This window comes from Telopea speciosissima, chromosome 4 (assembly GCF_018873765.1).
Source record: "Telopea speciosissima isolate NSW1024214 ecotype Mountain lineage chromosome 4, Tspe_v1, whole genome shotgun sequence".
NCBI classification, from domain to species: Eukaryota; Viridiplantae; Streptophyta; class Magnoliopsida; order Proteales; family Proteaceae; genus Telopea; species Telopea speciosissima.
In genome coordinates, this window is record NC_057919.1 from 69255891 (window position 1) to 69281928 (window position 26038).

The 26038-nt window shown below is 39.4% G+C and overlaps 3 protein-coding genes across 6 annotated transcripts in view; 2 read left to right on the forward strand and 1 right to left on the reverse strand.

The window, feature by feature from the left end:
* Window positions 1-3196: 3196 nt before the first annotated feature.
* The window catches only part of LOC122659964 (outer envelope pore protein 16-4, chloroplastic), a 34021-nt gene continuing 11179 nt past the window's right edge, over window positions 3197-26038 (forward strand). Inside the window, exons 1-7 of one of the 4 annotated variants that reach the window (XM_043855130.1) lie at window positions 3197-3203; window positions 19722-19827; window positions 20074-20125; window positions 20262-20293; window positions 20410-20443; window positions 21602-21669; window positions 24184-24808. In XM_043855130.1, coding sequence (XP_043711065.1) covers window positions 19756-19827; window positions 20074-20125; window positions 20262-20293; window positions 20410-20443; window positions 21602-21669; window positions 24184-24318 — 393 coding nt within the window. In that variant the 5' untranslated portion in view covers window positions 3197-3203; window positions 19722-19755 and the 3' untranslated portion in view covers window positions 24319-24808. Of the gene's footprint in view, window positions 3204-17077; window positions 17084-19721; window positions 19828-19902; window positions 19999-20073; window positions 20126-20261; window positions 20294-20409; window positions 20444-21601; window positions 21670-24183; window positions 24809-26038 lie in introns of those variants that run through there. The other 3 variants (XM_043855129.1, XR_006332589.1, XM_043855128.1) reach the window with 3 other exon arrangements.
* On the forward strand, window positions 7736-14495 carry LOC122659962 (blue-light photoreceptor PHR2). The gene is made up of 4 exons (XM_043855126.1): window positions 7736-8813; window positions 11678-11892; window positions 11988-12086; window positions 14372-14495. Exons 1-4 carry the CDS (start codon window positions 7821-7823, stop codon window positions 14451-14453), a joined length of 1389 nt encoding a protein of 462 aa, XP_043711061.1. The 5' UTR covers window positions 7736-7820; the 3' UTR covers window positions 14454-14495.
* Window positions 17137-19037, reverse strand: LOC122659961 (pentatricopeptide repeat-containing protein At3g62890-like). The gene has a single exon (XM_043855125.1). The coding sequence runs from the start codon at window positions 18969-18971 to the stop codon at window positions 17253-17255; it is 1719 nt and encodes a 572-aa protein (XP_043711060.1). The 5' UTR covers window positions 18972-19037; the 3' UTR covers window positions 17137-17252.

Genomic DNA, 26038 nt, shown 5'->3' on the forward strand with positions numbered 1-26038 from the left:
GGAAAACACAAGCCGATGGAGGAAAAGTAAAATATATTTTAAAACATTTTTCCATATGAAATAAGTATGGAAGTAACTTGTAATCAATTACCATTACTCTATACTACAGAAGTAACTCATTGTCAATTACCATTACCTTTAGGACCATGATTCCAGATCCTCTCCAATACAGTACATAGGGACCATTGCCGCAAGGCACAGCATGAGACTGAGTACATCAGCCAATGTAATCTAGATTGTATACAGTGAGTGATTATCATGATATGGATTGATCAAAATATCCTCAGATGTTTCTGGCCTCATGATTGAGCCCATTGTGGTAATTCCCATGTACTGGATTTGTCACCCATCAACCATGTATAACAAAAGGCACTCTTAACATGCCTCAGTTATATGTTCCAGTTCAAATGTACTTGGACTGCTTCCATGTTTTCAGGATTCCAGCAGGACTACAGGCAAAGTTTCGTTAAACTGTCTAGTTTTCCTGAAACAGATCCAATGCCCAAGAAAGATTGTGAAATTAATGCTGATAAGTATCTGCATATATGTCCAATGTCCACAAAATTTGTAAGCGTTCACAACCAACACCAGACCTCAGTTTAGTGTTATGACACTATAAACAATTACAGAAATACCAGCACAAAAAATGGAGCAAAGGTAGCTAAATTTTGACATTTATTTTGCAAAAGGTTGCTTGTTGGAACCATTTACAAGAAAACAATGAGAAGTACCGTATAATTTACCAATACATCACTATTTGTTCTGAAACCAGATTTCAGTGATTTTGAAGCCTGAACCAGATGAGAAGATGGGACTGTCAACCAGCCATGCTTTCAGGTCAGCCCGATAACAAAATGTGAAGTGCTCCAAAATTTGACCGAACATGATCCATCCAGTTTTTGCAACAAACGTCTAGGCCCAGACAGTTGAACATTTTCAGTCAAGTTACTGTTCATTCATATGAAGAACAATTCGAAAACCTGTTTATGGAAAAGGAAAGAATTTTATGACATCATTTAATGAGTGGACAAAAATGTACGGATGTCATGAATTGGCTTTGAGTAAATGACAAAGAATGTATACTATCCCCCCCCCCCCTTTCATATCAAGTTGAATCGGATTGGCTTTACCTAGTTTTCTTTCCAGGTCTGTTTTCTGGCCAGGTTATAGAACAATGCAGAATTCTATTATCATAGTCCCAGCCAGTTAATTCTTCTTATGGCATCTTTAGCGAGGAATTATGAATCATTGAGACTCCTTTATACAGGATATCACAATAAGGTGATGGCAACTAGATATTTTTGGCATGACATCGGTGTGGCTATCATTTTTCCGAAGGGTGTCCCTGCTATATTTGATATTTCCTATTGATAAGTAGGTCCAGTGGCAATTACATCATCTGGCAGTCTAATGGGAGAAGTTGTGCTCAACAGTTAGGGGGAAAAAAACTAAAATAACTAGGTGATGAAGACAGTATACTGCTTTCCTAGAGTTGCTTGAGAGTTGCTGGTGCAGCTACGAGGATGATGACAAGAGGATACGGAAATGGGAGGGAAATGGGGCCTACACCATGAAACCTCCATTGCCATCATTAAATCAAGGAGATATCCCACCTGATCTGATACAGGCAAAGGACATACCCTGTGGTTGCAGTTCAGACAACCTACAAAAATGGCATTCCCACTATAAACCATTAGATTTCCTGAGTTCATGTGTTTCCTAGTGTATGCTTGTTTTGTTTAACGGATGCTGAGAGCCCGAGACATTTTTGCTTCTCTGTAGCTGTCCTCTTGCTGATCAGGTATGGAGGGAGATATTGCTTTCACTGTTATTGTTTGGGTGTATTCAGGGATCTTTTTATTTTTTCCAGATATGCAGAAATTACAAAAGAGTTTGTGAACTTACTATTCCAGGGATTATTATTTAGTGCCACTAGGAAGCCAAAAACAACAGGTGTTCAACCACCTTGATGTTCCTGTTCATGTAATGGTTAATTGGATTTAGCATAACCACTCAATGTAAGCTTTATAACTTCAAAGTTTGGAGACGTAAACCTTCCATTATTATAATCAATGCAGAGGGTGTAGCTTGGTGCGATGGTAAAATGACTGGGCTGCCAGTGTGCATGATGCAGTATCCAGCTGCTGGTAAAAAGAAGAGAAAGAAAAGAACCTGCAGTTCTGGTTTGTGTTAGTTTGGTCCAGTTTTCTGTTCCAAACCTGGCATGCGGTCCAGATCTGGTTCATCCAGAAATCTCCAAGTTGTGGAGTCTTGTTTGGAGTCTTTATTTTATTTGCTATTTAAGTGTTATTAGTTGGCTGGATTAGGGAATATAATTCCAGCCTTGCATGGATTATTTTATTCAATTGGTTGGTATCTTTAGAATACCCAAACAGTTTGGGCAATGGAGGAGGTTTCCTTCACACTTGGGGTTTTATTTTAATTATTTTCTTTAGTATTTGAGTCAGTTAGGGAGTCTCCAACATAACCTGCAGTTGGAGAGTCCTGGTCAGTTTGTTTTTGTCTGCTTCTTTCCTGTTTTGAGTCTTTATTTTAATATGTAAAGGCTGAAAGCCTACCCCACAATTTGAATGAATGAAGATGAAGCTTTGGCTCAACTGTCTGTGGATTTCAGACTTTCTTCTCTGGATTCAGAAGATGCATTTGTGGATTCAGGTGTGAATGCTGTGGATTCAGCAGGGGTACTGGTGGATTACATGTAATACCCTGTCCCCAGAAAGGTATTTTAATTATTTATATTATGGTTTACAGGAACTTGACGGATTCGTTTTGACGGAATCCGGTTTGAGTCAGCCCAACAGAGAAGTACTGATAATACAGGTAAATATGGATTTTCACCAATTACAAGCATTAAGTAAGTTAGAATGAACCTAGGTATAGTGTGGACCCTACCGGTGTTCCACATCAAAGAGAAAAGAATGGAAATTGTACAGTTTTAGGTGAAGTGTTGACTTCATGCAAGTTTTAGAGGACCTTATAGTCTGAATTTGGGGAAGCCCAAAACATGAAAAACATAGGTAGGGTTACCTGCATTTTGGAAAAGAATCGGGTCAAACGGAGTTAAGGCGAGGAAGTTATGGTGTAATCTTCAGACGTAGCATGGTAGCTGGATTCAACTGTGAATGTACTTCAGTTAGGTTTGAACCCAATTTCGAGAACCTTACACTCCATTTGGGTCAAAAGTATTCTTCTTATGAAACGTAGCCCTTCGAGTCTTCTTTCCAACACAACTAGAATCGTATCGTTCTGAGTTTGAATGAAAGAGACATGTCCATTTGAAGGAGCGGAGGTTGGGCTGCAGAGCCACAACCGGCTAGCCAAAAAATTCATCTGGCGAGCCGGATCAGGAGCGCCGGTTGTCACTGGAACTTTAGTATTCACCTCCAGAAGCAACCAGCTAGCCGGTTGCAGGATCCGGCGAGCCGGTTTGGTGAAAAGTAACCGAGTTTTGGCTTTTAAAAGGGGCTGTTAGGCTTGTGATTTGGGTTGCAAGCAAGGGGGAATCACACTGTTCGACAAGAGGATCAAGATTTTGAGTTGGAATTAGGTTTTGAGCTTCGAAATGGTAAACCCTAAGTCCCTTTTCGATTTATTAGGTGTTTTGTAATGATTTGATCCGTTAGAAAGCTCCATGTTAGTGTTATGATTGTATTAAAATGAATTTCATAGAAAAGGGATAAGATCCCACAAAGTTATGGAAGAAAAGGTAGTAAAACCCTAATTTAGAGTTTAGGTTTTCCTAGTTTGGACCACTAGTTCGATCAGTGGTGCCTAAATGCCCAAGTAGGGCTATAGAGATAAGGTTAGTCAAGTATGGGTGGTGGGGAACCTTACCCACTATTCCAAGAGTATAAAAGAGAAACCTAATGATTATTAAATGTCGTGTAGGAGTCCAGTTTGATCCGAAAGGCGGCAGTAGAGGTACTATTAAGTATAGGTGAGGGGAATACTATCATATCTTTCATTTTTTCCTAGTATTCTTTATATTATCATGCCTCTGAGATTGTTTATGTTTTTATATAGAAATCAAATGTTGTTGTTTTTATAAGTTGTTGAGCATAGTGAGGCATGATAAGAAAAGGAACAGTAACGTACAGAAAAGAACTGAAATTGAAGGTTGCTAATGTCTGTTTCAACAAAAGGAATGAGAGGGACAATATAGGGTCCCTCAATGTCTACTACACAGTAGGGAGGGGATAGTAGGGATTCTATCAATGTCCAGTCTACCCTGGAGTTATGATAGATATTGTGGACCAGAAGTGGAGGTTAGTAAAGAACAGTAAAGGAGCACTTGTGCTCGAGTAAAGTAAAGTACAGTAAAGAAAGTAAAGGAGCACCAGTTCTCGAGTAAAGTAAAGAATAGAAAAGAAGTACTAGAGGGTTGAGAATAGAAAAGCAAAGTAAAGAATAGAACAGTAAGACCCTGTGACTGCCAACCCTTTCCAATAGAGGTTTAGCTATTGGATGAGACATAGATATGTCTCCCTTCCAGCATGTGATGACGATACGTAATGGTATGTTGGGGGCGTACGGTGATGATACGAAACAACACGAGTGAGATGTGTCTCTAGTATGCGACGATGATACGTACGGTAAACTGGGGATAGCTATCAGGGTGCGACGATGATACTTAACAATACACTGACAGCGAGACAAAGACTTCGTAGTTATAAGATACATAGTGGCAGGTCACTGAGATAGCTGGCCAAACTTAAAAATAAAGTAAACGACAAGTTAAGCAAAAGACAAGTAAAATGTGCATTGTTTTAAATGCAAGCATGATAGTTATATGATCAAATATCATATTTCAGATTTATAGTATTATAGTAGCATGTTCATATCATGATTTGCTAGCATAGCATGATTGTTTATATTCATGAGCATGATATGAATTGTATTCTTTCTCGTTGAGCTAGTTAATTCACCTCATAGATGTGATTCTTTTTACAGAGCATGTGCATATGGAGTGCAAGTGTGCAGAGGGCCAGGGGGAAGGATGTCAGACCCTCTGAGTAGTTGATGAGAGAGATCACTACATTTTGTGTAGATGCACTTTTTGAGTAGTATACAGTTTTCATTGTCTTTAGCTGTAATTAATAGCAGTTTCAAAAATGTAACAGATGACACATGATATAGTATGCGATGGTCGAGGCCAGATGTTTGTAGATGTTTTATACAGAGTATTTACAGTTTTCCATGGTGATATTGACGTCTCTGATGCTATTATAGTTTCCGCACATAGTAAGTAACAGATTCAACAGTTATTTAATGGCGGTTGTGCGGGCCTGCTCCATATCCTTAACCCGGATTTGGAGGCGTTACATTACAGACCTACATGTCAGGTGGATTCTTAATCATATCTTTTCCCTTTCTTGTGCTATTCTCCATCAATTACTGGTCAGTTTCTGAACTCAATTATTTCCTTTTCTTTCTATTTGTGGTCTTCTTTGGTTCTAAATTGTTTTGCTGGTATGCTGTCCTGATTCTCAAGTTTCCATCTCATTTAGCTTCAATATTCTATACTGACTTCTTCTTCTAGGTTTTTGCTTCAATTTTTCTTTCAAAACTCCTAAAACATATTGATTTTGGAGTTCTTACTGTAAGTATACTTCTTCAAATTCCCAGATTTCAATTCTGTTATTTTGGATACGATTTCATAATACTGTTAAGACTTCAGTATGCTTTTATTGATTAAAATAGTTCAGTCATTGAATCAGTTCAGAACCTATCAATATCTGCAATAGATTGCTGTTCTCAGTGTGAATTTTAGTTTCCTATTTCAAGAAGGAAAACTCCATCAGTTTTCAATCATCTTTTGCAGAACTCTTCTATTGCTTGGATAGAACTATTGGCCAGAATTTCATGCCCATCTGATTTGGTATCATTGAATTTCTCTGATTGCTAATTTGGTTCCTAATTTCCTACGATTCTGGTTTATTGAGGTTTCTTAACCCAAAAATTCTTTGTTCCCTAGAAATCCCATTAGTGAAGACACAGGCTTGCGTCTTGAGAGCAGACACTTTGTGAAAAAAAAAAAAAAGAAAGCCAGATGTCAGTATCAATTCCAATCGCCGTTTAAAAAATTAGGATCGGATTGGTTGAATTGGCTGATTTGGATTGGAATTGACCGTGATCGATCCCAATTGTGGACGTTACAGAATGGTCAATCTAGGGTTTTTGGGACTGGATCGTTGTGTTAGCATTTTAACAGAAAGAGTTATTTTGGGTTCAAATTTAGCTCATAATTTAGGGCAAGTCCTGCCCAACTTGCACCTGCTCTATATCTATCAGAGAAAATAGTTGACAAAACACTACATCCGTGAGGCCTTGAAGGGGATGAACATAGAGGTGATGACCCGTGATGATATGGCCCGGTTAGCAAATATCATAGTCCGACCATTTTTCATGGATAAAATCAAGGCAAAATAGAACGAGGATCAATTGTTGATAAAAATCAAGGAGGAGGTGCAAGATGGAAAAAAGAAAGATTTCGGTATTAGTGTAGACGGTGTACTTACATCCGGGATGCGAATTTGTGTTCCGGTTAGCAAATATCATAGTCCGACCATCTTTCATGGATGAAATCAAGGCAAAATAGAACAAGAATCAATTTTTGGTAAAAATCAAGGAGGAGGTGCAAGATGGTAAAAAGAAAGATTTCGGTGTTAGTGTAGATGGTGTAGTTACATCCGGGATTCGAATTTGTGTTCCAGATGATCACAAGCTAAAGGAAGGCCTATTGAGGGATGTGCATCATTCCCCATACATAATAAATCTGGGGGCACCAAAATGTGTAGGGAAGAGAACGCTATTTGATCACGCAGCCCGCCCCTGCATTCTGACACAGGGTGTGATGCGTGAAATGACCACCGCACCCCCTAGAACCTCGAAAATGATCAAGGGTGTAGTGGTCATTTCGTGTCCCTTCTGTTAGGGTGTAGGGGTGGCGTGCATTGTGTAGCTTCTCCCTTTAAAAATTTATAAATTTTATTCGATTTTGGTTTCCAAAGTTGGAATATTTTGTAGGTTTGGTTTGGTTTTGTTTCGATTTTATACCTAAAACCGTTAAACCAAATCGTATTACCTATTTTCAAACCAAATTAGGAACTGTTCATATAAAATTATATTCCTTTTTAATTATTTTTTTTGTTTTTTATTTAATCAAATGTAGATGTCTAGATGATAAATTCTTTTCCATTTTTGTTTTTTGGAAAAGTTTGATGAATTATGATCCTAGATGTAAAAAAATTGGTCAAACATTTAAAATAGAATCTAAATCAAATTAAAACTCACTAAGAAGTTAATTACAAAATTACAAAACTGAATAAAAGTAGAAACTGAACCGAACCTAGTCGATTCAATTTTGGTTTCGAAATGTATTCCTATTCTCGGTTCAATTCTGGTTTTTATATTTTGTTTCTTAAACCGAATCAAATAACTGAAACCCAACCGTTTGTTGATCCTTTGGCATATACGCTGCAGTGGCAAACAATGGATGAATGGACGGCCAATTGCTTTGGCCTCAGATTAAATGGAAACGAACGGTCTATGTTGCAAGACAGCAACATCCTCGATATTGATGAGAAGTTGGAGAACTACCGTCTGAAATCGGATAACGAAAATCTATAATTTAACGATTCTAAGGGTTGGTGCGTGGTGGTCTGGTGGGGGATTGGTATTCGGTAGCAGGTGGCAGCGCCGAGCACTTCAGACTTCAGAGTGAAAGAGTGAAAGAGAAAGGGGAGAAGCAAGGAAAAAGGGAAGTTCTTCCAAGTTCCATTGCCGAAGAAACCCTTAAAATGGATGCCAATCTACGAGCCGTAGAACAACTGGAGACCAAGGTGGAAGAAGAACAGGAAGAAATTGCACATTCATCCTCTAAAGCCGCCTCTGTAGTTACTCCTCCGTTATCCACAGCTTCAATCTCTCTCTCCCTCTCAACCATCCTCCCCACTCATCTCCTTCTCCCTCCCAAACCCTCCTCTCTACTCCCTGCTCTTCCCAACAAAATCAAAATCCCCTCTCAGGTATCCTCTCTGTCTCACCTCTCCCTCTCTTCCTCCTCCCAATCTCCTCCCAAGTCATCCTTCCGCTCCACCTTTTCGGCCTCTCCACTCCAAGCCCCTCTCCCACGCGCCCCCCGTCGGTCCTCTGAACCGTCCAACCTCGCTGGAGTCCGTCGTTCGTCCATCGTGTGGTTCCGAAATGACCTCCGTGTGCACGACAATGAGTGCCTCAATACTGCCCAGAACGAGTCCATTTCGGTCCTTCCCGTCTACTGCTTCGACCCTCGCGACTACGGCAAGTCCTCCTCGGGATTTGATAAGACAGGGCCCTACCGTGCTACTTTCTTGATTGAGTCCGTCTCTGATCTACGGCGAACCCTCCAGTCCAGAGGGTCCGACCTCGTGGTCAGGATTGGGAAGCCGGAGATCGTTTTAGTTGATTTGGCGAAGGCTATTGGGGCCGATGCCGTTTATGCACATAGGGAGGTATCACACGATGAGGTTCGTGCTGAGGAGAAGATTGAGGCTGCAATGAAGGAGGAAGGTGTGGAGGTGAAGTTCTTCTGGGGGAGCACCTTGTATCACCTCGACGATTTGCCGTTCAAGCTGGAGGAAATGCCGTCCAATTATGGTGGGTTTAGGGAGAAGCTGCAAGCCCTGGAAGTGAGGAGTACAATTGCGGCTCTGGATCAATTTAAGGGTTTGCCAGCCAGAGGAGATGTAGAGCCCGGTGAGATTCCAACCTTGCTGGATCTGGGGCTCAACCCAACTGCAACAATAACTCAGGTTCGGCTGCTCAGTTTACTTGATTTCTCAATTTCATTCATTTTTAATGAAGCCGTACTTTTCCTTTTTCATTATGTTAAGTTTTTTTTTTTTTTAAAAAAAAAAAAAAGAGGAAATCTGGTTAGTGGTATGTTTGATTGAGGTCAGACTGGACTGAACCCAGATTGTGATACGATTGGACACTGACTTTACCCATTACCGACTTAACAAAGTTGCATCTTCATAAACAGTGAGGAACTTTCAATCTGGTATCATGCAATGAAAGACATTTTTTTTTTTACAAAAAAAAAGAAGATTCTTAACACCTACACTTACGATTAGAGCAAATTAGAGTTGGTTTAGTCATGTGTCGAATCCATACTTTTTCTAAGCCAGTGTGCAATTTTCTTATTTCAAAATCTTTTAGTTGTGGTTTGAAACTTTCATAATACCTGCCAGTTGGTATAACTCTTGTTGTGTTATGTGATATTTAAATTTGCGAGAACAGGGTTGATTGTAACAATTCCATGTGCAGTAGAGCGTACTTACTACTACTTGGTCAAAATTTATACAATTGCTGCATATTGTCATCAATCCATGGAACACAGAGTGTGAGCAAGCATGTGAGCGCTTGTGATTGAACTATATATAAATCTACTCCAAGACTATGATGTCATTAAGGCGACATAAAATATACACTCGAAGCAGAACGGACAGATAGGATTGGAATAATTAACAAGTTTTTGGTATGTAAAATCTTCTTGGTGATTCCATTTATGACATGTCTGGATCCAAAAGGTTCTACACTAATTGAATTTACAGCCTCATATTGTCATACTTTTGATTGTAAGAAATGCCTTGTGGATCCTAAAGGCTCGGGGAAAAAAATTTCATGATCAAAGCATTATTTCATTTAAGCTATCAATTACCTACTATCCACATGATGTATTTTCTTTATCAACTTTGAACTGCCAAATCTATGGTTTCTATCTACTAGATATCCGGACCTAAGATTATCTTTACTACATGACCACAACTATTGAAAACAGAACTATTATATTATCAATTACGCTCAAACTTCAAACATGTTCTTTGGTCTTTGACCATAATCATATATGGCAAACTGAATTGTCTGACAATTTCATGATCACTTATAAGTTATAATCATCGTTTTGGATGTTACAACTGCTTATCTCAAAAGCTCGGGCTGTTAAGTAAGGGCCACAACAATGTATATCAATACACAACAACCCCCACACGTGAAGGTACTAAAACTCGGAACTCGGTACCAACTCGGCCCTTAGAAATACCGAGTCTAGTCGAGATCTCGATCTCGCCGAGTTGGTGTAATTTTTTTCTTCCGACTCGAAGCCTCAACTCGGTGGGTTTTAGACCTAGTTTGAGTATGAAACTTGGTATTCAGCCTATTTTAGGCCATTTAAACACAATGACACTAACAAATTTTGCAAAAACAAGTCCAAATATGAGTTTCACTTCGGACCATAGGTTGTTAGGCAACGACGTACTAAAATACCCTACTCTACACATAATTTAGTAATAGAAAACAATCAAAACATTCAATTAATTTAAAACAACTTAAATAAGCATTAGAAATGTTAAAGTGTACTATACATCAATCTTTAAACAAATGTTACATAAAATATGATATGTTAATGTAATAAGTTCCAATACGATCCACATAGAATTCCCATGTCATAGTGTTGCAGTAGTTTTGCATATAGTTTGCCACAACACTTATATAAGTGTTGTCATCAATATATTCCAAGTCCCCTATTCTAGGGCACATGGGAGGCGGTTGCCATGAGGCGTGAGATCCACTGCTACTATCATATTGAGGCATGTATGGGTATTGCTGGTTTGGGACTGGGAATATGAGATTCCGTCAAGTGATAGATCGTCCAAAGTTATGTAACATATCTTAAAATGACATGAATCTATCAAGGATTGAACAATTTTTTTTGAAAAAAATAGATTTTGGGGAAAAATAGTTTACCTTTGAAAAATCCTTCAAATTTGTGATGAATCTTGAAGATGTGTAGTTGAATCTTCAAATGTGAAGCTGAATCATCTCTCCCGAAGTTAAAGTTTTGAAATCCATAGGTTAAATGAAGGAGCTTCAAATGGGGAAGAAGCGAGTAGTTTTGGGAGTTTTGGACAGAATTCGACCGAGATATGTCGATTTCTGTCGAGTTAGGTAAGTAAATAAACCAGTAGATGGGTAATTTTCTGGGTCAACCCGAGATCCGAGATCTCGACCCAAGATCTTGTACTATTTTATATCATATTCCAACTTGTCTCGGTTTCTCAAAAAAACGAGAAACTAGCTGAGATCTCGCGAGTTCTCGAACTATGCCACACGTGCCCACCCCCCCCCCCCCACCCAAAAAAATAAAAATAAAAAATACACACTGCTTTGCATGTGACACCATCATGTAGTACGAAGGGGGCGCAATGCGTAGAGACACAAGCACAACAACACATAACACAAACCCCTCGCACTTTTCAGGGATCGAACACCCGACCTTCTAGCTCTAATACCATGTTGCAACTGCTTATCCCAAAAGCTTGGGTCACAACAATGTATATCAACACACAACAGCAATGGACATGCTTACACTTACCCATTGTGCTATACTAATCAAATCCAAGGTATAGTGGGACATGAAATATTGAAGACTTGGACAATTCTGCATGCTGTACGAGAAAATACTTTTTGGGTTTTAGATATTACCACAGTAAGTGCTGAGTATGATTTGTCATTGATAAATCAGCACTCTTCTTCCATCCAGGATGGAAAGAGAAAATATTTTTTTCTACTTTAGCTAGTATTGCTATAAATGATGTGGTTGGTTCTTGTTAAGCAGGGTGGAAAGCCAGCTGCGAACGCTTCTCTTGTGGGAGGGGAAACCGAAGCATTACAGAGGCTTAGAAAATTTGCAGTGGAATGTCAGGTACAGCCAAACAAGGGAGATAGTAGCATATATGGTGCCAACTTTTCCTGTAAGATCTCTCCATGGTTGGCCATGGGATGCCTATCTCCTCGTTACATGTTTGATGAGCTAAAGAAATCTGCCACCAGGTGCTGTAGTCTAATATTTCTTATGTATACAATTTTCTAATTATATCAGAGTTCCACAAAGATTTTTCTAACTTGAACAAAATTTTGAATTCTAGAATAATTTCTGCTTCAACCCGGAAAGATGGTGGTTCTGGCCCATCTGATACTGGAATGAACTGGCTGATGTTTGAGTTGTTATGGAGAGATTTCTTCAGGTAACTGATATATCCCGAAATCTGACCTTTCTATAAAGTGGGTTTACTTGTGCCTGTGTCCCATGCAATAGGAAGCAGGTATTTTCTCCAAAAGAAGTAGTGTTCATATGCCTTGACTATGATTTTTGGCCATGAGGAAATCTAAGATTGCTGTCCGCCTGACTGCAGAGGCAATCTCCCTGCAGCATATCAGGGAATGTTGTTCAGCTTCAGTGAGGAGGCTGACAGTGTAACATGTCCCACCTCTAGGATACCTGACGTTCCAAGCTTTTTTACCTTTCTGGTTAAAGGTCCTGTGCTTTTCTGATTGACCAGAGGTGGTTCTTGCACTATTAAGCCTATTTAAAGGCAAGATATCCTGGGATCTGTGCTCCTAAGTTGTATGATATAGTCGCAAACCTAGACATACATCAAATAGGGACTCTTTCTGAGTCAAATTGCTATACATATTCCATAGTTATCTAGGCGACACCTAGGTGTCAGGCTCCTTGGGCGCCTTTGCCCGCCTTGTTGGTGTCGCCTAGATTTTGGACCCTCGCCACCGCCTTGGTCGCCTTGCCGCCTTGATAACTATGATACATAATTACATATTTGGTAAATCAGAAGTGATACTTGCTCTATTATAGCCTATGTATTGGCCAACTGTCTTGGGATTGGATCTCTAAGTTCGATATATGCCAAATGACTGATAGAGTGCCTCATCCAGTGAATTGAAAAAGAATTGTCCTGAATCTCCTTTAAGGCACAGCTGATTAAGGACCGAGATAAAATTGATCCAGCTGGTAAGCAGTTGCAATGACATAGAACTGAGTTATTTTGGTTCTACTTTAGGGAAGCTGGTGTTCGTTTACCTTCTGCTCTGATGGGGGTGGGCCAACTCACTCCACTAACAGGATTGATCTCTGGTCTGAATGCTAGAACATTGATTACATGTACTAACCATATGATTGATACTTGATAAATCTGGAGGAGTAATTGAACCTTGTGTGTCCGTCCTGGACCAATTTGGTTTCCAAGAAAAAGACATTATGGTCTTAAATGAAGAAATAGCATACTTGGGTGCTTAATAATGGAGAAACATATGATTGAACTAGCAATTAAACAAAGTGGGCCGAAGTGCAGGTTGATGATCCTGAGGTTCAAGCTGGATGCAGAAGGATCAATGGAGGATTGGTGGAAAAGGATGAGGATGGTGGATGGGTTGCGGTCAAAATTTTAGGAAGGGTAATTATGCTGACGAAGATCTTAGGAAGGAAATGGAGGACTCGATAGATAAGGCAGAAGGCATAGGATATCAGTGACCTTTCTGATTGGATGTTTGTATGGCTTTGGTTTTATAGTATTTGCACCTACCTGAAAATTTCATCTAGATATTCAAACAAGCAGCAGTGAAAATCTTCTTAAATAAGACCTGTATGGTGAAGAAGGGTCTGAGAATGTTCCTAGGGTTAACTCTTTAAAATTCAACTAAAAATACACCACTTCATTCCCCGTGCAGATATTTTTGAAATTCTCATTATTTGCAGTTAAAATTAAACTTAAAATATGTCAGTAAATTGCTCATGCACGTAATAATGAACTCTCAAATTTATAATCTAGGCTAACTTAGTTTTCATTGAAGCTGCTATTACTAAACTAAGCTCACTTATTATTATATTTGCAGTCATACAATAACAGTCTTCTTGCTATGGAAAGAAGAATTTAGCTAAGAGTAAATAAAACTGTATTCTGGTCCCTGGACCATTTCCTAGATACTAGTTTATTAGTTGAGATTTGTGAGATCGACACAACTATATAGGACCAAGGATGGCAGTGGATGAGCCAACTTCTGTAGAACCATATCCCAAATTGGATTTGGTTTATCAATCAGGTGAAACATACCCCAACTTGTGGGTACTTGTTGGGTTGGGAGTTTCTTTAGTAAGATTTGGTGTTAAGTTGTTTGAGCTGTGGTGTTCAATCTTGACCTTGTTCTGTTTTTTATCAGGTTTGTATGCTATTCTGAGCCCTCCATTATCAGTCTGGATCATTGGGTGAGTATAGGAATGACCACCATTGCATGGTCAGTAGCACTAAGGTTCATAGGTTGTCCAGCAGTTGGCGAGAGTAAATCTGACAACCCTACTTTAGAGTCTAGCCTTTGCTTGTAATGAACCCCATGACCATGCCCTGATTAAGAACCAGCCAGGGTTCACAACAACTTAAAACATGCTGTTTCGCAGAGCCATCTGAGGTCTGTTTCGCGGGCTTTCTTTACTCATGCTTTTCTTTTATATTTAATTCAGATTCATCACCAAGAAGTACAGCTCTACCAAGAAACAGCTTGTTGGTTCTGCAGCTACAGCTTGCACTGGTGCCCTTGCTTGAGGGAGAACTCTCAATAGAGTTGGAAGGAAATTTCAGATGTGAGTTGAAATTTTCCCTTCTATGTTAATGATATGTCAAGGAAGGGTAGGGGAAATGCCACTATTCTGTTTCTGTCTGAAGACATTTTGTAACTTTGTATATCCTCACAATAAGAAAATTCTGGGATCAACTTGGGGGATGCATGGCACTTTACTAATGAACTTTACGTTCTTCTCCATTTCAAGTTTATTTCTTAACCCACCCACCCCCAAAAAAAAAATAATAGAAAAAAAAATAAAGTTTATTATTGTGTGTCGATTTTCTGCATTTGTTGCTGAAAGGGATCTTTCTTTAATTACCAGTGAGAGGTCAGAAGCTGCTCATGAAATCTGAATGATCCATGTTTGTGCATGCAAATTCTCTCTCTCTTGCTGAGTCCTTTTTGTTGTTTGTTAAACACTCCCGATATCAACGAATTGTAATATTTAAGACAGCTTTTGATATTTTTGTGTTTGAATGATGTTCTAAGTATTACTTAAAAGAATCCACACAAAAAATTACTTAGAGAAATTAAAAATACCTGAAAATCAAGAATGCTTGTTATTGGCAAAGGATCGTGCACCTCATCCTTGTGTGGGTCTTGGCTTTTAAGAAGGATGTTGATAATAGAGAATTCAGTTAGGAGTCATTCTTCCTTTTTATATTTTTTGGAAGAGATCGTTGTCAGGTTGTGCAGTTGCATCGATGCGGGGGCCAATGAGAACGCATGCAAAGGGATTTGTCTGAATGAGACTTTTTATTTTACTAGGGGTTGAATGGTAAATTCACATGATCCTGTGTTTGGGTGCAGGTATCACGTGGCCAGTAGTTTTTTTTCCTATTAAAAAATTGGACAAATAACTTGCGCATCACATTAGCAGCCTGATATTGGTCAGTCGGACGGTGGTGGCATTTTCAGCATGCAACTTGTTCGCACCTTTAGAGGACTAATTTTGTGCAATAGCAAGCTGTTGTGACATAATGGTCACGGGTTTGAGTTAGAAACAGTCTTTCTGTGAAGTGGGGATAAGACTGCTTAATTATGAACCTTTCTAGACCCTGTAGTGGAGGGAGCCTTATGCGCTAGTTACATCCTTTTAGTTGTTTTCCACCCTTTTCTAGTCCATAACCTAACCAAAATCGATCTCTTGGTTGAACCATTTATCATTATGTGGGTGGTACTCTTTTTTATTGTAAAAATCATGCTTTAATTGTTATCTGAGAACTGAATTGGTTAGAATGAAAACCCTATTTTGATCCTCTCTTTTTTCCAATGCTTTTGCTGATGGAGTTGGTTTTCACTCTATTTTCATCGTTCCAGCATGGCTTTGATTTGGCATGTGGTGTCGGTTCATCTCGGATGTCTATAACAAGGTTATAACCTCCAGCCATGGGAAATCATGTCATATCTCCGATCAAACAGCCCACCATGACACCATCTATCCTGGCCATGCTCATTCCGGTAGTCCCCTTTGTGATTCCTGTTGATCTTCCTCGCAACATCCTCCTCACTCACCCTCTCCACTTTTATCGAGAGAAACCCCACTTTTCTTGCCGTGGGGCCGAGATTTTTGTAATTGTGGCGTGAAAACAATTCACCATTAACGGGGTGAATTTTGAAAATCAGACAAAGAATCCTCCATCGCTCCGTTGCGCGCATGGTTTTCTTTTCTTAACATCCAAACACAGTCTAATGTAAAATATGGACATTCATATCCTATTTTCAATATACTGGAAGCATCATCGTTACTTCACGGTAGAGCCTAGCACAGAGAATTATAAGTTCAGTACATGCAAAAAGGAGACGGACTCTCATCAACTTGATTGTTGAACAGACTCCGGTTTCAAGATGGGATGTTAAAAGCTAAAACTGCATATCTTACGGATGCTTCGGTTGAGAGCTTCATCAATGAGGTTTCTGCAACCGAAACTCATTCCATTTTGACTTGCCCATAACTGCCAAATTTTGCACAACTTTCATGATGAATTCTGAATCCTCTTTCAGGCTTTGTTTTGCGAAATGCAAATACAGATGTTGGATCTATACATCTTTACATCTTTGTTACAGATTTTCTTAGACCATTCCAATAGGCAAAATGGCCTTTGAGCAGCCCACCTAGGAAGGCCTTCCCCCATGCCATTCTCATTGTGCCACATGAATGTATAATGCAGCTGTTCCAAACATTTGATATTGAGGACATCATCTGGATTAGCCATGTGTTAAATTTCATAGCTCTAATTCAATCATCAAATACCCACCATGGGAGTTAATCCCACCAAAAAAAAATAATAATAAAAAATTCATGCATCCCCATGTATGTCCATGCACGTTGACTATACTCCGTCTAGTAATGTGCACTCTCCCATAGCCTGATTTTTCAAAAGCTCTGTTTTTCCAATTGACAAACTCTGTTTGAGCTGCAATTTGACATGTGAGCAGGGGACCATAGGGTCTACCGACTACCGGTCCACAAAATTTGGGCCCAACTAAGCTGCTGCCACATGTTAGATTATTGGGCACCCCAGGAAGGCCTTCCTATGTGGGCCCAACTGAGACCCTGTTTGATAAAAAACAAGGGTGCAGGCCTCCTATGTGGGCCGTGCAGGAAAAAGTGCCTCATCTCAATATCCTTGCTACAGTTTGGTGAAGAATGAAGCCAAATATTCAACTATAATATGATTTGGGTTGCTCTCCTCATTCTGCTTTCTCCGCCGTAACTGTCTAGTGTCTCTTTAAAGTCAGAAATGAATCCCCAGCCCCCTGGAGACTGGTAGATGGAATCACCAATAATCTTTACAAGAGCATAGACCATGTGTGAAGTAGTGAAACCGATTGCAATCTCTAATAATGACCTCTCGGTCAAAAATCCTAGATACCATCTTAATGAAATCATGACAATCACTGCATATCCTGAGGTTCTTAACAATACGTATTGGTGTACCAGGACTTGTCTTCAGAAAGGCGAAGGCAACTGCCAGCTTCTCACTATGGAAGGACAGGGCTAATTCCCTTCCTTCCTCATCCAAGTCCAGCAATACCTCCCCAGTTTTTCCTACATAACCTTCCATCTTCAACCTTTTCATCATCTCCTCAAGCATCAAATAGATCTCACGGGCTTCTGGGTGTGATTCATCTCCAACAAGAAACTCATGTAGGATACCTCCCACCTCAACCAGGCTACATCCAGGGAGCTTCTTTATCCCCTTTGCTTCCATTTGATCTCTCACATATCTTACATCTTCCCACCTACCCATCTTTGCATAAACATTTGATAGAAGTACATAGGCTCCACTATTACTGGGTTCTAACTTGATCAGTTGTTTGAGGGAAAGCTCACATGTCTTGATGCTACCATGCATCCTAGAACTACTGAGAAGGGCTCCCCACACAGGGACATCAGGTTTCATAGGCATAGATTTTACCACATTCAATGCCTCATCTATCAGCCCAGCTCTTCCATAAAGGTCCACAATGCAACCATAGTGTTGGATCAGGGGAGTAATACCAAACTCCTCACTCATCCTCTTAAAATAGGCCTTCCCCTCACTCACAAGGCCCCCATGTACACAAGCACAAAGAATACCCAGGAATGTTACAGCGTTAGGCCTTATCCCTTGATCTTGCATCCTTGAGAATATGGCAAAGCACTCTTCTCCCAACCCATGCATCGCCAACCCTGAGATCATCGCACTCCAAGCCATCACATCCTTCTTAGGGCCCAAATTATCAAACACAGACCTTGCCTTTTCAATACTTCCACATTTTGCATACATATCTATCAAAGAAGTTCCTAACACCACATTCATTTCCATTCCACATTTGTCGATATAAGTATGTGCCCACTTACCATGCTCTAGAGCACCTAACCGTCCGCAGGCTGAAAGAACACTAGACATGGTGAACTCATTTGGCCGCACAGTATCCAATTCCAAAGACTGCATCTCTCGAAATAATGATAGTGCTTCTCTATATTTACCGCATCTCATATACCCATTTATCATACAACTCCAAGAGATTACATTTCGTTGAGGCATTCTGTCAAAAATCTGCCGGGCGGTACTAATAAGACCTATTTTGACATTGGATGCAATGATGGAATTCCAAGTGGGCAAGTCAGGATTTGGAATTTCATCAAAGACTTGGTGGGCATAATTTGAATCGCCACAAGAGGAATACATACAGATAAGAGAAGTCTGGATGAAGGGGTCAGAGACGAGGCCCAAGCAAAGAATGTGAGCATGTACTTGCCTTCCAAAGTGGAGATGAGAAGGAGAATCGAAAGATTGAAGGAGGAAAGGAAAAGTATGGAAGTCGGGTTCGACGCCATGGCAGCGCATGCGCATGTAAACGGATAGGGAAGAAACGGCAGAGATGGCCGGTCGATCCTCGGATTGGGCATGGGCTCGTATGAGGGTGTTCCAGGTGAAGGAATCAACGGTCGGGTGGGAAAGGTGGAAAGACGGGTGAGTCAATGATACGAGCTTCGCGTATACTCTCATTGCAAGCTGTGGAAGGCGGGAAAGTTTCCCTAACAGACTTGCAAAGGGCAACGGTATTTTGAAATCAGAAATACCGCTTAGAGAAGTTGCTGTCGAAGGTAACGGTGATCTTGGTCTTCTCTCGGGAGACGGTAACGGTGTCACCAAGAACGCCAGCCTTGCCGCCAACCTTTATCCTCTCCTGGAGGAACTTCTCTAGAGAAGCAATTTCCATGATCTTATCCTCTACCGGCTTAGCACAATCAATCGTGAAAGTCGTTCCCTTCTTCTTTCCCTTCGGCCCCGGTGCACTCCCCCGACTCATAGTCGTCTCTCAATCAATCCCTACCTATCTGTTCTGCAATCCAGAAAAAGAAACAGATGACCAAACCCTCGTTAGCTTCGGTCTTCTTAGCCACTCATTTCCGAAATCCAAAATGCTCTTCACAGTTCAGACTTCAGATACACACACACACACAGCGATCTCTAGCTCCAACGTGCAAGTTTGTCACGGCAGTAATGGAGGAAAGGGAGTTAAAAATTGCAGGTTAATAGGTTAGGGTTTCTTTAGGGTTTTAGTTTCTGAAGAGGTTAGGTTGAAGAGGACAACTTAGGATATCGAGGACAAAGAACGTTTCAAGGTGTACCTTTACCAAGTACTACGATTCCTGCAACATCTGACCTGTGTGTGATGATACGAACGGCTCGGATCTCTTACATTCAGTGGGACCCACATATAAATAACTCCTTTTTACGATCTAACTGTCGTAGAGGGTCGAGGAGGGCTAGCGAGCCAAAACGGAGCATGGAGGAAGAATTCGAAGACGACATTCCCTGCTCTGCCATTGCTGTTGATTCCATCACTCGTTTGGCAACGGTAGCGATTTTTCCATTTTCTTCCTCTTCTTTGTGATCTTATTGCCACTCGAATGAAACTGTGTTGGCGTTTCAGGCAGGAACCGAGCGAAAACGGAGCATGGAGGAAGAATTCGAAGACGACATTCCCTGCTCTTCCATTGCTGTTGATTCCATCACTCGTTTCGCAACGGTAGCGATTTTTCCATTTTCTTCTTCTTCTTTGTGATATTATTTTCACTCGAATGAAACTGTGTTGGCGTTTCAGGCAGGAACCATCTGGGGTTTGTGTATAGGTCCATACGATGGTCGGAAAAGAGGTAAATGAAACACCGGTGCTCTTCGATTTTACAAATTACGGTTTTTCCGCTTTTTCTTCCTTCTTTGTCTTTTTTCCCAGGGATTCCATTTTTCTGAATATATGAGATATGAAATTACTTTCTGTTTTGGTTTTAGGTCTCGCTGGCGTTGCTCGGGCATCTTTTGTGGTAAAGACTCTTTCTGATTTCAGTAGTTTTGCAACATTATGTTCCATTGCAAACTTTGATCATTTATGAACTTCATATTTATCTGGGGGTTGCCCTATGTGACCCAACTTTTACAGGTAAAGTCAGCTGGCAGATATGGCCTACAATCTGGTAATTCCATCACCATAGAATCTTGTAATATAGTGATGTGGTTGTGATTTGTGAATTTCTTTTGGTTTTTGTGCTATTGATCTCAATTGTAATCAGAAGTGTCGTACTTGGCATATAATTGGGTATCTTACAGGCATTTCTGATGCTGCCTTGTAGAAGATTTTTCGGTGGCAGCAGCTTAGCATTCTAGAGTTTTTTCTAGTTTCTGGTTTTGTAACTAGGTTTCTATTTCTGTTGTTCATGTTCTAGAAGCTTGTTAATAGTTCTACAGAGCTTTCTTCAATTGCCATTGATGAGGTCAGTCTTCTTTCCATCCCCAGCAGATGCACTATTTTTTGGCAAGTTTTTGTCAACCTGCAACTCTTTATTTCTCTCCCAATCATGTTCTATTTAGCCTGAAATGTTACCCATAATCTCTGTTTACCTCTCCTCATAGTCTCTACCAGCGAACCTTTTGATTTCAACTCTGATTTCATACCCATCTCATTTTCTTGCTCTGTTCTGGCCACAAGGTATCTTCAATCCAATCGCACCCTACTAGAATCCTCTGTTTTCTTTAATATTTCAGCCATTAATCCATTCCTCCAGAGCCTCCACTTGACTGGAAAGTCACCCTTTTCTGAACCCTAATTTGTGAATTATAAATTTTCTCCCATTGAGACTTAGTTCTGCACTTATTCCAACTCTATTGAATTCCCGTGTTTATGTCAAAAGAGAGGAAACAACAAAATATCTAGTATCAAGAACTGTGTTGATATTTAATTAATACTTACATAGGAGTTAAATTTTCTGAACCCTAGTTTGTGATTAGCTGATGCACCATCGTTTGTGCAATATGTAACTAGTATGATATGTACAATAAAAATAATAGGCAACTGAATCAAAATCAATGAGAATCTTTGTTGATATCCATTAGGAAGCTTAAGCGATGTACAAATCCTCTTTTCTAATGTTCTCCCACTTCCTTTAAATCCTTCCTCTCGACTATGTGATTAATCTTTTGCTTCCATGCATCTATGTCAGTTGCTAGTTGCTCCTAAAGTAGTTTCAGCTATCAAGTTTTGGTTCTTTTGTTGTTGTCTTATTGGAGCCTATGTTAATCCCTTTTTTACTTCCCAAATTTGATACTATGATTTTCTCTTCTATGTTTGATATTAGGACTTTTTGCCGGAGTCTTTTCTACTACACGCTGTGGGATTCAACAATACCGCAAACGGAAGGATTGGGTCAGCTTCCTGGTTTTATTTTCCCTTCTTTGTAAACAATTTCCTTATTGCCCAATATGTCCTATGAAATTTTAGTAATTCCACATTGGTTACAACTAATGAGTTATGCTATCACATGTTTTGAGAATGAATGTTTTTTATGGTAGGCTTCCATGTCCTGTTTAATTTGTGTTAATCCATGAATTTTCTATTTTGTGAGGTGAATTTAATGGATCATTTTTCCCGGAGTTCAAAGATAATGTTCCCATGTTATCAACATTAAAAAACTTTACCGACTTCATCTACCAGGATATTTTTTTATTTTTTTTTACCCATTCAATCAGAATTTCTAGATATTCTAAGTCCTGACAGTGGTTTGGCTGTTGAGCTACAAACCTGCAACAGTGTCTACATGTTTCTGCTTCACTATATCAGGTGCCTCAAAATATTTTTCAGGCTGAAAGAGTACTACAACCTTTGCTTCCTTGAATGGCACCCAGTAATTTGAGAATTTTAGGGAGGTTTTGTTATTTAAAAAAAGAACAAGAAGTATGCTTTTCTGGGCCTGAATGGACTAACCAAAAATATAGGAGAGACTTTGTAAATCTAGGTAGAGATTGGGGGAAAATAAAAAGTTCTCACTTTATTTTATTGTATAGTGTTTAATGGCCAGTGGTTTTCTGGTATTAGCTAATGCTTTCATTCAGATGGCCAAACATTATGGGAAGATTTGTTACATAGCTTGCTTGCAAAGAGCCGAAGATGGGGATGCAACATGCAATAATGGTCATTTCACTTCGGAGCGCATTGTGTTTGATCACAATATTACTAGCTTGGGAACTGGACAAGTGTGATATGAGCTGTATGGTATTGCATCTGTTAGTAGCATGTATGAGAAAAGTTCTGATGATGCCTTGCATCCATGAATGTAATTTCTCCATGATAATGTCTTTTTGAGGGGACTATCACTATAACACATAAGTATGGGCATTGCAGGATGAAGGGTTGATGGTTGTGGATTTTGAATTTTCATATTCAAGTGATCTGTAATTAGAACCAAGAAGAAGGAAAAAGATCAATTCAGAAAGAAAGCCATAAAGAAAAAAGATTGGGGATTAAAGATTTGGACTTTCTTATTTAAAGAAAGGGAAAGAAGAGGCAAGAGAGAGGTAAACAGAGGAAGTTGTCAGTAACTACTCCACACTGGACGCTAAAGTATCAATCACATGGGTTAAGATAAATTATGATGCACCGCTCTTTCTCTAAGCACTGCAACTAAGATTCAAATATAGCTTTTAATTTGGATGATTTGACTCTTCTAACACCATGGAAGCATTGGTGTCCAAATACCATATGAAAAAAATTTGGAACATAAATGTTCATGAGTAAAATACCCTGCTTTAAATAGTTGCATATGTGGGATCTGTACCATTGTTTGCTATCCTCAGCAATGAGACCCATTGTTCAATTCGATCATCCCGGGTTCACATAACGGTTCCTAGCTCATGAAAAGATTCCTCTCTTGTTCAAGTTTCTCCAGGTTGTTACTGGAACCAAACAAAGTGGCTAAAACTGGCAGATGAAGAATGTGAGCTTTACTTGATTTTCCTTCTTGCAAAAGAGATATAGTGCTGTTGCTTGAACATAGTCATTACTAGGAAAGGTTGCTTACAGAGTATGCAGTACTTTTAGCTTGGTTACAACGGGATAACAGTCTTGTAGTGTGAGATATTTGACATGGTTGTTGAAGATAAATTCTGCCAACCACCAGGAACCATATTGTGTTCTGAATTCATATGGTGAAATTTGTTTTAAATCTGGAGAAAAGAAATTGCATGGGTAAAAATAGTCTATCGTGTTTCCATGTCCTATGATGTGAATTAAATGAGGTTGGAGAAAATATCAATCGCCTTCTTGGATAATTACAGCATCATGCTACCTGGAAAGCTTGTATTTGAAGCATGGCAATTGTCTTGCTACAAAATCTCTTAAAAAACAGATTAAACTATTTGATTTTAAGGTCTCTGGCTCATGTAAATAGGTTCTTGCAATGGAAGCTGACCAGAAGGAAAATGGAATCATAGATCATAGCTCCAGTTTTACCTTTTTGTTATCCAATGCAGCATGAAACATGATAAGATAATCTTTGCGCTCTCAATATGTGAAAGTCGGTCTAGCTTTTACCTACTGATTGCATTGCATTCCCCCCTTCCATTTTTGGTGTTTTCACATTCAATTATCACATGAAATTCACTATTTGATTGAGAAATGGAGAAACTTGATTCAGGTTCTTCAGTTTATCCTACACATGTTTTCTGGCCTAAATGATCTCTAATCTGAATCCATCAAATACTTATTGCTAGACCAGTCTCGTAGATGGATTGGCTAATCAAGGGGCTTCCCACATTGGAAAGGTGGGTGGCCCCACCCACATTACCTATTTCATATATTTTTATGTCGTTATAAGTCATCATCTTTTGTTTGTAAGATGGGGCTTGATGTTCTGCTAAGACATGTCAAAGTTTCCTTTTACAGGTGAATGCTTCAATCGCGGGTGCCATTGCTGGGGCAGCTTTTGCTGCAAGGACCCGAAGCTGGATTCAAGTATTTGGGATGGCAGCTCTGGTGTCCACCATATGTTCTGCCGCTGACTACTCAAAAACAAGCTAACTCATCTCTAGCTGGGGGGGTGCCTAAGGTAGGAATGAATGTTGCCCATCCATCTCCTACTCCTTATTTCAACTGTTCATCCCTATGATCTGGCAATCACATGGTACTACTGTAGAAGTGTAGATAAGAAAAATCCATATTTTACTATATGCTTCAATTTTTCACCTCTTGGTAATTAAATTTAAGAAGTTTATGTCTTTGGACTTTTGGAGTTGTTCTGAGTTATTTATTTTGGCCAGCCCAAGTTCGAAATCTCCCAGCTCTTCTCCTAGCTCAAGACTGCAATTGTATTATCTAAACCAAGTTATGAAATCTTTTGAGTTGTTAAAGGGGAAGTGACTCTGGTCAGAATCATGAAGATCATTTCTATTTTGTTTAATTGAGAACAATAAAATTTTAAAGACACTGGTGATATTCCCGCATACAAAGTGGGTCACATGGTTGAGAACTTGAGATGCATTGCAGAAGTTGGCTTTTAGCCTATTCAAAAGTCCCTGAGCGTATGGTAGGTGAGGCGTTGGGTTTGAAATTAGCTTCAATTTGCTATTGATTGTTGTGCAACTACTGTTATTATCAAACCAGATTGCTTGAGCTTGGTAACAGCTTTGAATCTATCACAGCACCCTCCTAGAGAAATCCTAGCTACTTCTCAACTTTCATATTGTGCTTATTCTAGTTAAGCAGAGATGTAAGTGTTGAAGCCAACAGACTTTCAGAGGGACGGCACTAAATCGTTGTAATTGTTAAACAAAATTGTAGAAAAGAATATCACATGATGAACACAAAAGAATCTTTTTTGGGATTGGGGGGGGGGGGGGGGAATGTCCAATGAGACAACGAGGTTCCTGTGTCCCCAAATAAAGCAAGTCGTAATAGCCATCACACTAAACACCCATTTCCGATTAGTTTTATCTAAAGCAAAGGAAAGAAATAGATTAATGAAGAGAAATTGAGAGAAGTTGTCGGAAATTAGATTCTCGAAGAGTGTTACAAAGGGGTATTCAAGTCAATCCATTTAGAATTTTAGATAAGAGTAGTTCGAACCGAAATACCATTGTTAAGAATTCTCCAAATAAACATCTTAAATTTATTTTGGATGGATATTCAAATTCCAAAAGAATTTCCACCAATTGGAAGAGTGAGTTTTCAACATAGGAATTTCAAATATTGTTCCTTTGATGGGGCAATATTTGTCTGAGTAGAGAGCCTGCATCATTCCAATTCACAATGGATGCCACTGTAGATTGACCTAGACACTTTAGAGACTTTTTGTCAATTTATTTGTGAAGCCTTGCAGAAAAGTGTCCAAAAGGTTCAAGAAACACAATTTGATCCAGGTGAAAGATTTTCTTCACTTGGATTAAAGAGATTCTCTCTTTAGTGATAGTGATTTAACATTGTCCTATTGTCCAAGGTCTAAAATATCATTTATTAGTCTAATTGATCTTGTGGATTAAGAGATTTTCTCAATATCATTTTCTAATCTAATCAGAGGGTCAGATCTTGTGGATTAAGAGATTCTCTTTTCATGAAGAAGGAATACTTGTTATTTAAAATAAAGGGTTATTTTCAAATGTCCCTCTGAAAATGGCCAAATTTACAGTTGTCCTTCTGAGCTTTCATTAATTTTATGTGTACCCCTGCTTTTCAAACTAAGTACCACTATAGTCCCTGCCGTTAGACAAAGACGTTATAACATAACAGATCCTAGTTTTTGAGC

What these genes read in the sequence shown, in the direction of transcription:
- LOC122659962 (XM_043855126.1), top strand. Translation starts at nt 7,821, where the DNA reads ATGGATGCCAATCTACGAGCCGTAGAACAACTGGAGACCAAGGTGGAA. An exon ending in CAACTGCAACAATAACTCAG is followed by an intron (nt 8,814 to 11,677) that starts GTTCGGCTGCTC and finishes CTTGTTAAGCAG; the next exon opens with GGTGGAAAGCCAGCTGCGAA. An exon ending in CTAAAGAAATCTGCCACCAG is followed by an intron (nt 11,893 to 11,987) that starts GTGCTGTAGTCT and finishes TTTGAATTCTAG; the next exon opens with AATAATTTCTGCTTCAACCC.
- LOC122659961 (XM_043855125.1), bottom strand. Translation starts at nt 18,971, where the DNA reads ATGAGAGTATACGCGAAGCTCGTATCATTGACTCACCCGTCTTTCCAC.